General features: G+C 38.8%; 2 protein-coding genes across 4 annotated transcripts; one reads left to right on the plus strand and one right to left on the minus strand.

Moving 5' to 3' along the window:
• Positions 1-2,429: 2,429 nt before the first annotated feature.
• plekhb2 (pleckstrin homology domain containing, family B (evectins) member 2) lies at positions 2,430-7,844 on the minus strand. Its single transcript, XM_030791588.1, has 8 exons — positions 7,714-7,844; positions 6,725-6,779; positions 6,080-6,232; positions 4,841-4,943; positions 4,339-4,378; positions 4,073-4,141; positions 3,424-3,535; positions 2,430-3,211 (listed from the first exon to the last, which is right to left on the minus strand). The coding sequence occupies exons 2-8, from the start codon at positions 6,759-6,761 to the stop codon at positions 3,075-3,077; spliced, it is 651 nt and encodes a 216-aa protein (XP_030647448.1). The 5' UTR covers positions 6,762-6,779; positions 7,714-7,844; the 3' UTR covers positions 2,430-3,074.
• Positions 7,845-9,019: 1,175 nt separating this feature from the next.
• ing5a (inhibitor of growth family, member 5a) lies at positions 9,020-12,147 on the plus strand. 3 transcript variants are annotated; one of them, XM_030791483.1, is made up of 8 exons: positions 9,020-9,104; positions 10,115-10,186; positions 10,421-10,587; positions 10,767-10,878; positions 11,128-11,227; positions 11,389-11,524; positions 11,894-11,955; positions 12,061-12,147. In XM_030791483.1, the coding sequence occupies exons 1-8, from the start codon at positions 9,068-9,070 to the stop codon at positions 12,098-12,100; spliced, it is 726 nt and encodes a 241-aa protein (XP_030647343.1). In that variant the 5' UTR covers positions 9,020-9,067; the 3' UTR covers positions 12,101-12,147. The 3 variants fall into 3 exon arrangements, with proteins under 3 accessions (XP_030647343.1, XP_030647344.1, XP_030647345.1); XM_030791484.1 differs by having other exon boundaries at positions 11,143-11,227; XM_030791485.1 differs by lacking the exon at positions 10,115-10,186 and having other exon boundaries at positions 9,043-9,104.
• The last annotated feature ends 89 nt before the right edge of the window (positions 12,148-12,236 follow it).

Consider the following 12,236-nt stretch of genomic DNA (forward strand, 5'->3'; position numbering starts at 1 on the left):
TATTTACAGTTGGACGTTCTATTCTCAGGTTCACAAGATGCCTTATCAAAGAAAAACTGTTTATTACTTTTGAAGAATTTACCTTTATTTGAATGTTTTTATTATTTTAAAGTAGCATGATAAGGAAAATTAATCAATAGTATAAAAAACATCAATAGAACATCAATATAACCACATGACAGAGGAAATGATGGTTATTTACAGAGATAAAAAGCTGTCTGTAACGGGGTAGGTTTCTCCAAATACTAGTTAAAGAATTACCCACCCATCAACAGGTGACACTGTACTGTGAACATGAGAGGTTCATCATGTGAACTGACATTACAGCTATGTTTGTGTGTACTTTCATAACAGTAGACTGGGTGTTTAATACACCAAGGAGCTCAGTGGCCTAGAACAGGAGTGGCCAGTCCTCTACTGGGAGATCTGTTTCCAACATGATTTAGTTTGTGCTTCAATATAACACAACTGGATCCCTAACACAACTGTTCCCCAATCAAGGTATTAGGGAACTGTTGTGTTAGATTAGGATCAGAGCCGAATCTTCCAGTGGAAGCTTGGTCCCGAGAAGCAGAGCTGGTCACCCCAGTCTTTAAGCCAAAACAGACCAGAAAGGCAACTGCTGCATTAGGTGTAACTTGAAGAGACGTACTAGATTGTTGCCTGTGTGTAATGTGTCTGGTTCATCAAGAGTCAACCCTCACCTTTCAGACCCATCTCTGAGATACCGATGGAAAGAACAGGGGAATAGTTTTGTCTGTTGTAATGTAATCTGTGAAATGTGAGCTAACATACTGAGGCGTTGCAAGGCTAATGCTAATGCTAAAGCTAAGCCTTCTTGAAAAAATGGTTCCCAATTTATGAGGGAAGTCCAGCAGTAAGACAGTAGTGGGGTGGTTTTTAGTATAGGCCCGGACTTACTGAGGTTTGCATTATGTACATTTTTAAGCTTGTCCAGAGGAAATAACATAATCAGTGATTGGTCAAGGTATTGTACCAGTCATTGATTATAATATTCTTTGTTTGCATGCAAATAATGTTAACACATTAATGTTAACAATAATGTTAAGTCTCAGTGTTAATATCTTATAGTTGGGCTAAGCTCATCAGGCATCCAGATGCTATATGCTTCAGAAATGCATTGGACCTGTTTATTAAACTGGTTCCTTGGCAGCAGACAATCCCACACATTGTGGCTTAAAGGGTCTCTTAGAACCTTATACTACCTCTGTGAGATTCATTAGCTTATGCTCTTAAAGCAGCCTTACGTAACACCTGAAATGTGCTGTAGTGTGCTAGCAATATCTAGTCTGCTGCTGCATGCTGTTGAGCTAGGCACCACAAATGTTTTCACAGAGCTGACACTGGAGAGCCCAGACACGAGCTCACTCGTAGAGCAGATGAAGCTACATCTAAAGCAGCACAGAATCCAGAAAAGACATTGCAAAGGCACCAAGGGTAGGGCAACAAGAGGTTATGCAAGAACTTATCTACTGCATGTACATATAAGGAAAAGCAAGGAAATTTCAAAGTTAGTGTCAAACTGGTTAGTGTTGAACTAAAGCGCATTGAGTTACGAATTAAGTTATTAAGTTAATTAAGTTATGAATATTGCCTCAGTGGTTTTACAGAGGCAAATTATTTGTATCAGTAATTACAGACATACTACACTTAATTAATGCTTTTTATTCCACTTGGACAAGAGCACAACAATATACATGTAGTCAGCAAACTTTTCACACTTACTTCCTTCACTCGACAGTGTTTACTCTTTTCTCAAAGTTTTGCTGAAGGAAATGAAACTTTGTGAATTGTGTAGTGTTGCTCCTTGTGAAGAACTTTTTTTTTTTTAGTTTTATGGATCATATGAGCATGGTACTCTTATGTGAAAACAAATGGACTTAAATGTAGTTAAAATGACTGGAAGTGTACACTGTTTCTTCATTCTTTTAAACAATAAGTGCTGAATTTCAGAATCTCTATAAATGTGTTTAAAAACCTAGCTGCAAACCATCGAAACCTGTATCCTTATGCCTATGCAATCATAAAATTGTGTTAAAATCATTGTTGAATTGTGTTTAGCTGTTCTCGAACATTCCGTAATAAGACACAGTACAATAGTGCTAAATAAATGTTTATTTTCTTCCCACAGTAAAAAAAGAGAAAAACCCTCAGGACAGACGGGCGCTGAAAGATCAGCAACACCTGAGGAACCACACCAAAAAGAAAAATTTACATCCCAAATCGACCCAAATCAAGAAAGGACTGGAAAGGCCAAAATATGGACTCAAGGAGAATTACAGTTTTATTTAAAATCTCTATTTGAAATGCAAGACACAGACAAAGTTAGGCAAATAATTATAATGTGAGACAAAAATGATTCACCACACCAAAATAAAAAAAAAAAATCAAAAACCCACACACACAAATATTTTGTCGTTACTCTAATCACATGTATTAATCACATTAAAAATATTCTGAGGAGCATTAGAAATGCATCTGACCAGCTCATAACTTCTTTCTGTTCCATTGTCTTCCACCCGACTGAAGTGACACTGTGCTTTACATACCCTTTTCTGTAAGTGCACATTTGACCTTAATGCTTTTCACATGCATGGAAAGCAGTGTACTGAATGTATTACGGCCTATACCTTCAGTTTCAATGCTGACATGGCTGTGTCAGCAGGTAGCTGGAACCACATTCAGAAGGCCATATAATAATATACCATATAAAATACATTAAAATATATATAATAATAAATAATATTACTGGCCATAATCTTGGGAAGAGTTAATCCCAGAGTCATCTCCTAAGTGAAACAAAGTGCATACTATCGCTCCATATAGGAAGAGCTACATTGAGGCTTTGTAAAGGGAGGGCTTGGTACAAAGACAGATGGTGAATAATTAATAAATAGATCAAGAGCAAGTCCCCCAGCCCAGCTAATTCAATGGATCATGTAGCTAATCATGGCTAGCAAGTTTGCTGAAATGTTAGAGCTGCATTGCATGTTCTGCCAGAACAATGCAAGATAACTTCAAAGAGGAGTTTGGGAGCAGTTACCATCGGGATACTAAAACACGGAGAAGAGGGAACCGAGAGCCAGTCCTGTGGCAGCTCCAGCAAGCATTCCCAGAGCCACGTCCCCCCTGTCATCACTATGACGACGCTGAACGATGACATGGTTCACATAGGGTGGAGGGTAAGGTCCTAAGGGTTGAAATCCAATAGAAATATTGAAAATATTTAAAATGGAAATATCTCACAAAGTAAATGACAAAACATAGCTTCCTGACAGGTCAATTTGGTTATCATGTTTAACCCATAAGGGCTCATTGTTAATTATTTAATGTTTTTCTGAAATATTTCACCACACAATAAAGCAGAAGTAAACAATATATGTATATCAACATAAGTGATACCTTGGTATTGAGAAGGGTATGCCACCATATGCTGCTGTCCATCTGCAGAGTATACCATTTGTGTGACAGGTGGGTAAGGAACATAGCCTCCATATTGGTCTGGATAGTAAACCTGCTCACGAAACCAAGATAAAGGATTAGATATTTTAAAATACCACATTTCATACAATGTTTTGTTCCCCCCACTTCCCCTCCCAGTCTGAAAAGACAGATATCCCTGATCATGAGTGTCTCTGTCACTGCAAAACAGCCACGTGAACCAGGGGGATGACCCGAACCATGACACAACAACATCCAATAGAAGAGGAGCTAAGGAAAAGTGCTATTGGTCACTCTTGACTTTTGGCTCATGGTATCTGGTTGTTTGGGAAATGCTGCTTCACAGAATGCCCCCTTGGGAGGGAAAAGCCTAAGACACATTGCATTGAGGAGAGAATTATCCACTCAATTCTTGCATAACAAGAAGAAGAGAGGCCCTGTGCTGTCAAATTCACCCAGGAAAGCTGAGCAAATTGCCTTCTTAGGGATTAATATGATATAGTTGTGAATGCCAGCAGCAGAACTATCCCCTCTGTGAACCAGTGCCTCAAACAAGAACATCTCTCAGGAGACCCATTTAATGAAAGTTAAAGACAACACACACTCTCACCTGAGGAGACGGGGCCAATTCAGAGTAAGCCGGAGGAGCAGAGGCAACAACCTCCTCTGTAAAGCCAATCTGAGGAAATTAAAAGAAGTGAAGAATGAAGTTCAGTTTATGGGAAAGTCAGTATTGTCAGAGCAGTGCACCTGTCTAAGACAATGATGAGGGCAGCGTGACAGAGACTAATCAAAAACAAGCCCAGGTTGTCCTATAGTACAGAATATGGGAACCAACTGAAAGCCCTCTTATCTTCCACTGTTACTGTAACTTACGCTGTTGGTTCTTGCATCCTGGAGGGCAATTGTCCAGGCACTGAAACAAAATTGAAAGAGCACAGATTAGCAATAATATAGTAATAATAATATAGTAGTAATCTGCCAGTATACAAAACGTTTACTCAGAAGCATTCGGTGTAAAAATGATGTATTCAATCCGATTCAAAAGAATAAGGCAACATGTTACAAACAGATGCTTAGGTTCATGCAGTACCTTCTCGTGATGTAAATTCAACAAAATTTTGCCTGGCAATGACTGCTTCAACTTGTTCCTTAGTCAACTTATCAGCATTATGTCAACATGTACTTTTAGTTTTGACTCAGAAAAATCTTGATAAAATCAAGGGAGCAAAGAATCCAGTACATCCACTCAGTAAAACAAGACAGTATATCTGCTCAAATCTACTGCTAGTAAAATGCTCCCGTAGTTTTGTAAGTACATCCAAGACATCGCTTTCGAGTTTAGCTGTTTGTAATTTGTGGATGTCACATGACATACAGGGCATCGTCCGCGCTGTCTGCACAGATGCTGATGACCTGTCCGTTCCGACACACAATCTGCAGCAGCGCGTCTCGGCTTTTGCCATCTGGTGGGGTCAGCTCTACAGACAGAGAGAAAGAGTGGCGATGTGTAAGTACAGTTGAAACTGTTACATCACAGATTCATAATGCTTTTGCATCCATTTGCAACCACTGTTGTGTGATTGGTCAGTGCTCAGAACGCTCATGTTCTTTGCTTTTAGCTGGTATTAAAGTGTTTGGCTGTTTGGAGCCACACAATTCAAGCACACCTGCAGAGGGATTCTTATTAGTCCATGAGGATCTGCATGCCCTACAAATATTTGTTAGAATCTACCACTCTACACCAACAATACCTTATGCGACAAAGGAACCCAAGCCCTGAGCCATGAGCTGTGGTCTGTGTATGTCTATGTGGAAAATATAAGCATAAAATTTATTCACACAAATGGAATTCCATCCTCAAGGTTTATACTCAGTGAACCTAACATTAAATGTAGTGAGTGTGTGAAGTTCAATGAGGGAAGACGTTCTTAGGCAGGGTATGTCACTGCTATTGCTTGTCTTTTCCAAATGCCTGTGGCAGAAAAATATATTCAAAGCTATCAACTCTTGATAATCACAAGGCATTGTTTTTTTTTTTTAAATTGCAAAGTGTTAATCCTTTGATGTGTTCAGAAACTATCCGGTTCTCATCCTTTTCCGACAACCTGGCCTGTATAAGATTTTAGTCACACCTTCATTTCAACAGATGTCAGTTGCAGTGTACAAAAGCACACCGCAAAAAGAAATTTTGAACATGAAATGAAGATGATCAATAAAATGAAGCCAGTCTGAATCCATGTGACATTAGGAGTCTTCTCGTTGCCATGGTAGCCCATTACTGCAAAGTCTATCCCCATCCCAAGTGACACTGCACTGAGTTTTGTCACCTTTGAACCCATTACTGCAAATGACTGCAGAAATGAAATTACCACTGGGCTCATCCACAAGATATTCTCTAATAACAATTCTGCACTAACTGTCAAATAGATGTCGTTGTGGGTTAGCATAAATATTAACTGGCCTAGAAAAGAAGGTGTGTTTTTACATTCGAGCTTCTACGTGCCGAGCTTAAAATCTACTCTGAACGAGGAAGTGGGAAAATGAGGGCAACAACAGCTATAAAATATAAACCAGTGAAGGCTGGCCTGTTCTGAATGTAACCTTCGGTGCCTACCCTGACATGCGGTAGCTGTCCGGATATTGATGCAGTCCACCTTCATGTGAATCTTATCTTCCATGTCACGACATTGCTGATCGTTGTAGAACATCAGGGAGCCATCCGACCACAGGACAAACCAGTTCCTCTTCCATCGACGCAAAATTGTGCCTAAGTGGTAAACACGCATTAGCAAACATGACTGCGCCTTAGTTTAAAAGAGTGGTCTTTATACCCGGTAAATTCACGACCCATATTTAAAGTTGTGACTATATAACTATTAAAGTAAATTTGTATGTGATGACATCATGAAAGTACTGCACTTTATTTTTCTGAAGCAATTCTTGTAGATCACAAACAATGTTCATTTTTGTAATGTAGTATTTCTAAAATTTGTTTATTCAGTTTTATATTTGATGGTGATGTATTACTTGTACTGTAAGTAAGCAGGCTATGTTAATACTAATAAAAAATAAATAGCTTTACGTGACAGAGTATATAGTGCCTGAGGCAAGAGCATGTATTTATTTTGGTCTCAGACTCGGATCCACATATCTACTCTTCAATATGCAAGTCTCAAATTGGCGACTTCAGACAAACATCAGCTTCAGAGCTACAAACTAGCATTATGCGATGAAGCAAAACTGAGTCAAATTCACTCACTCTGTCTGTAGAGCCAACCACTCTTCACAAAAGCCATTACTTAAGAAGTGCTCTCCTAAAACGCAAAGACAGACAGACAATGTGTAAAACAAACAAACAAAAGAGGACAAGGGAAAACAACACTTCGCTTGTTTTGCATATAAGTTCAAAAGTTTTTACTTAAATGAGGTTACTGTTCATGAAGCTAACTTGTTACGCACAAGACTGTCAATACTGGTTGCAGCTATCATGAAGTATGGGGAATACATTTACTCGCGGGATAACTGATACAACTCGTGACTGTGTGATTTTGTGAGAGACTCGTTTCATAATCTCTGTAATATCTATTCAGTACTGGAGAGGTTGTGTTCAAAATTCCAGTTAACGTAAATTATTAATAAACAGCTGTCACTAAAAATAAAGTCCAACTGAAAAGGATTTTGGTCTGTTTTGATAAACTGATAATTAGTTATTCCTACATACCAGACCGAACTAGTCAGAACATTTAGACTTTCATCGTAATGTCCAACGTTTTTTTTCATACCCGTGTCACAATGTAACACAGACCTGTCAGAGCTATTTTTAGTGGCCACTAGACACGCACTACCTTAAGAATGACCGTAACGTTTGGGATTTCACGAAACTAACACATTAACAAACCATGTTCCTTTCAAACATTATCAGCTACTACAAGATACCGAAACTGGCCGAATTAAGTTAATTGCTGGGATAAAATAGTTCTACATAACAACAACGCTTCCATCTTGAAGGACCTACGCGTAGAAGATGTAAATGTTGTGTGCATTTTCCCTGTACTGCAAAATCAACACTGTTTCTTTTCTTTTCTTTTTTTTTTAAAGAACACAACCTTAGCGTAAAGGGTTAAGTTAACACTATAATCGCCTACTTACCGTCTGATTTGACATCAATAAATTAGTACTCTTCGTCATCGATCACAGGTCGTAGTTTCTGCGACTTTAGCCATGAACTGCGTAGTTTCACATGCCCACCTTAAATATCTTCGGTAGATCCGCAAAGAGAAGGTCCTTCAGTGTCTTGTCAGGACTCAAGAAAGCGACTACGTTTTTTCATCAGTTTGGTACCTGGTACCAACGCCCTCGTTTCGCCAAAGTGAAAGCCTTATTCTAGAAGAAAGCCAGTAGCTTACACTCGCTGTCGTGACGTTTAGTCATGTGGCAATGAGTCTGACCAATTTAAGCAATGATGGCCGAAGCATCTGGAGGCAGCAATGACCAATATCTGCAAAAGCTGTAGAATGCGACATATGTAATATATTCTCGTCAACGTCAAGATTTTATCCTCTGTCTTATACTGCTCAAGTATAAGACAGAGGATATGACAACTGTCTTCTCACTGTTTTTACCTAAAATAGACTCAAATTCACAATGCCAGTAATGCAGCTGTTAATTACAACACACAAAGTACAAAAATCAAACATTTCAAAAAAATCTGATTGTCTTCGACAACTGCTGTCGAGCATTATACGCTGTACTGAAGGATCAAAATCCTTTAAATTAGTTTAAATTACTTCAAAATCATCAGCATGGATTTGACTTTTGTAAAATCTTTTAAGTATGATTTAATTAGTTTACAATCATCAGCGTGGTATTAGACTTTTATGTGACCCGTGTTTCACGAATTAAAATGGTGTTAACAGGCCTTGCAGTTTGTGGGTACATTTAGATATTACACTGTTTCCCTGCGTAGATGTTTGCATGCATTTCGGTGGGATGCATAGATTGGAACAAACATATACATTGACTGTAAACTAGGAAGGCCATAAAAGAACATTTGTAAAGCTGAAACCTATTTCAGCATATCTTAAATTACTTTTCCACATTAACTACTTAAATATGGATTTAAATATATTCTTATTTAAGACGTTTTCCGGAAATTTGCGCTTCTTTCAGGGTCACGGCCATGTTGTCATTTTCTCTCAAACACGTGATTTTCGTGACATCACAGAGGCTGTAGGAAACGTTATGCGCTGAGGAATATTCTAGAGATTCTGAATATGGAAATAAGAGGAATTAAAAGTCTCACTGTGGTCCTACAAGTTTATTCACCAGTTCACTCGGCTTTATTATTGTCTATCCCACGATGCACTGCAGCTGCCCGGTTTAGTATCACTAGCACCGACTAACATTGAAATCTCGTATAGCAGTCTATGGTCTCTGGCCAAGCCCTTAATTTAGCCAGTCAGGGCATGCTATACAAATGGATTGTTTCTAAGCCAATGACATCGAAGGACGTCATGAATTATTAATTACATACTTCAACGTTGTTTTAGTTCACGCGAGTTGTTGCTGAGGAAAATAAATTTATATCCAGGCGATTGAAAATATGGCGACGGCAATTTACCTTGAACATTACCTTGACAGTGAGTACACATATGTCATTGTAACTATGAGTAGGGTGCTTGAAGTCTTAAGAAGTGTAAAAACAAAACTTTCTCCGCCCCTGACAGTTAGCGATGTGGCTCATAACAAGCTCACAGAGATAAGATTAGCTCGACAGCTAACTTGTGGTCACCAACTATTGGTTAACTTAATACTTATTTTGTCTGTCTTTGCACAAAGTTAGTAATAGTGCTTTCTGGAAAGCACTGAAACGCATAGTTTGTCTTGTCGGAGAACTGCGACTAGGTAGCAATTTAGCATCGGGTTAAAATGAAGCAGGATACCCTGTTAAGAGTTGGTTAGCTAGCCATGTTAGCAGTGACGGAAAAGGGAACTTAACGTAAACTGGGTTAGCTGTCCTGCCCTACCTATCTGGTATAGCAGCGACGTCTTGCTGTCAGTGTCAGACTGGATATGTCAGCACAGTCTTAATTAACTTGCTGTTTGACGTTTGCCAATGTTCTAAAACGACGTTTATTCGAGCAATGTTTCAATGAATATTTATGTTATGATTCAACCAAGCTTGTTACCGACAAGTACATTTCAACAAGAGCCTACTCGCAGTAGCAGGGCTTGTTACAGCTCGTTGCTCATACCTAGAGGGCGGGCTGTTTGATTTCAAAGTGCGTCATAACACAGCCACATCACTGCGCGGGCAGCGGCGCAATCACTATCCAGTATCAGCTGTTCCCAGGGTATAAACACTATTTCCAACAATGAGGAATCGTTTGAAACCACCACTGAGAAACATCCTGATTCTTGTCACGCAAGCGACCAATGAATGGGTGACACACCATTAAAATTATCAATGACAGACGTGAGTCATCCCGCTTAAAAAGGTTGCCTTAATTTTTTGGAGTGAAATACAGCAGGGTGTTGATAACCGGTAGTCGCTATTGTAATTCAGTTGGAAGCCCCGTTGATGTTAGCTTAACCTTAGAGATTGCATTGTTCAATGATAACTTATTGTAGTATATTTGTCTTACTTCAGGCATTGAAAACTTACCTTGCGAACTCCAGAGAAACTTCACGTTAATGCGAGAACTGGACAGCAGGACCGAGGGTAGGTGGAGCATCACATGTCAACATTACAGTGACTTGTATTATCAGTAATTTTTCGAAACGGTGTTTTACAATGATTCACTAACGCATTCATCCACAACAAATTTATGTCTAATGAATAGTCTCAGTATACATAATTTTCCCTTTGTGAATTTACATTAACACATAGATTAAACAAAAAAAAAAGAGAGAGAATCAAAAAACTTAAAAATCCTCTCCCTCTCTTTCCGTTTAGAAAAAAAGGGGGAAATTGACAAGCTTGCAGAGGAATACATTGCGAACGTTCGTAACCTTGCCTCAGAACAGAGAGTTGAACACTTACAGAAGATCCAGAATGCCTACAGTAAATGTAAAGAGTACAGTGATGACAAAGTTCAGCTCGCCATGCAGACGTATGAAATGGTCAGTAAACAGGTGCAAACAACATGGGTTCTTCTGTTCGTTTATGTGGTAGATTTGTTCACTTCCATGGTTTGTGTTGTCCTTAATGTGCCATGTGCTGCTGAAGGGTTTAAATCATATCTAACATTGTTAATTGTTAATGCACCTGAAAGTCAAATCCCACGACATCTGACCCGCAGGTGGACAAACATATCCGAAGGCTTGATGCAGATCTTGCCCGCTTTGAGAACGAACTGAAACAGAAACTGGATACAAGTGGCTATGAGAGTCCAGACAACAGAACGTTAAAGAGTAAGGCGGGAGATTCACTTTAACATTCAAAGGACCCATACTTAATTGTCGTTTCAGTAGTTTCACTCAGTTTACGAAAATCTCATTTAAAAATGGAGAGCTTCCAGCCCTATATTGAAAAGCGGACCCTAATGCTATACCTTTAAATCACACAAGCGATGTGTCAGCACGGCCATGATTTTGAATCAGACTAAACAGATGAATCGTTTTAATATGTCAAGCCAACTCACATTATCACATCTGTTGCAGAGGGTGGTGGCAGAGGGTTGAAGGACAAGAGAGGGCCTAAAGGCAGAGGAAGAAAAGGGTCAGACGAAGACTCGCCACAAAAGAAAAAAATGAAAAACAGGTAAACATGGAAGGGCAAATACATCCATCCATTGTCACAAGATGTGATGATTGGTTTTGACTTAGAGTGTAAAGTGACACACTTAGTGTGTAAATGTCTGTTTGATGCTATGTTTTCACTTCATTTTTGTTCGCTTTTGTCTCCTTCTCTTGTCTCTGTAGTCCGGAATTTTCTGAGTCCATTTTGCCAGTCCACCCGTCTGATGTCTTAGACATGCCCGTCGATCCTAATGAACCCACATATTGTTTGTGCCACCAAGTGTCGTATGGAGAAATGATTGGATGTGACAATCCTGACGTAGGCCTCATTTCCTACTTGAAAAAAATTCTGTTCTCCCTGTGTGAGAAATTTTATGTGCAAGGGAACATCGAGTGTAAATTTTACTAAAGTTTACCAAATTATTTTAGCCGGTTCAAGCTCAGTACCAATAGGAATGACTTAAAAACGTAAAAAGCACCGATATGTTAGGGGCGACAGGAAACACAGAGATATTAGACATTAGTTTGTAGATGTCATTCAGCAAATTGCATTGCTTTCACTTCACTGTGGAGATTACAGTATTTCTTACGTTTATCGTCAAATGTTGGAGGTTCTTTGCAAGAGCTCTGTTTATTATTTTTTCATTAATTTATTTTTAACTATTTTTAACATTGTTCTTATCCACAGTGCCCCATTGAATGGTTTCACTTTGCCTGTGTGGATCTTACGACAAAGCCCAAAGGGAAATGGTGAGTCACTCCTCCTGTTTGGTCTGCTCTTGTGTGAAAATGTTCGCTTATAGTTGAATGTGTAAAATAAAATGCAGTATATTGATAAGTTCATCTTTCCCCTAGGTTTTGTCCGCGGTGCACCCATGACCGAAAGAAAAAATGAGCTGTATATTTCTGAGAGATTCCTTATATATAAATATCTATATCTATATATATATATATATATTTCCACACTTTCAAAGCAAAAAATATATATAGTGAAATGTCAAATTTATTCAAAATAAAACACGGTTTGATTG

Source organism: Chanos chanos, chromosome 14 (assembly GCF_902362185.1).
Source record: "Chanos chanos chromosome 14, fChaCha1.1, whole genome shotgun sequence".
In the NCBI taxonomy this organism is placed as follows: domain Eukaryota; kingdom Metazoa; phylum Chordata; class Actinopteri; order Gonorynchiformes; family Chanidae; genus Chanos; species Chanos chanos.

Coding starts and splice junctions, on each gene's coding strand:
- plekhb2 (XM_030791588.1), bottom strand. CDS start 6,761: ATGGCTTTTGTGAAGAGTGGTTGGCTCTACAGACAGA. Junction 6,233..6,724: donor TGGTTGGCTCTACAGACAGA/GTGAGTGAATTT, acceptor TTTACCACTTAG/GCACAATTTTGCGTCGATGG. Junction 3,212..3,423: donor ATACCCTTCTCAATACCAAG/GTATCACTTATG, acceptor TTCAACCCTTAG/GACCTTACCCTCCACCCTAT.
- ing5a (XM_030791483.1), top strand. CDS start 9,068: ATGGCGACGGCAATTTACCTTGAACATTACCTTGACA. Junction 9,105..10,114: donor CCTTGAACATTACCTTGACA/GTGAGTACACAT, acceptor GTCTTACTTCAG/GCATTGAAAACTTACCTTGC. Junction 11,525..11,893: donor TTGGATGTGACAATCCTGAC/GTAGGCCTCATT, acceptor TCTTATCCACAG/TGCCCCATTGAATGGTTTCA.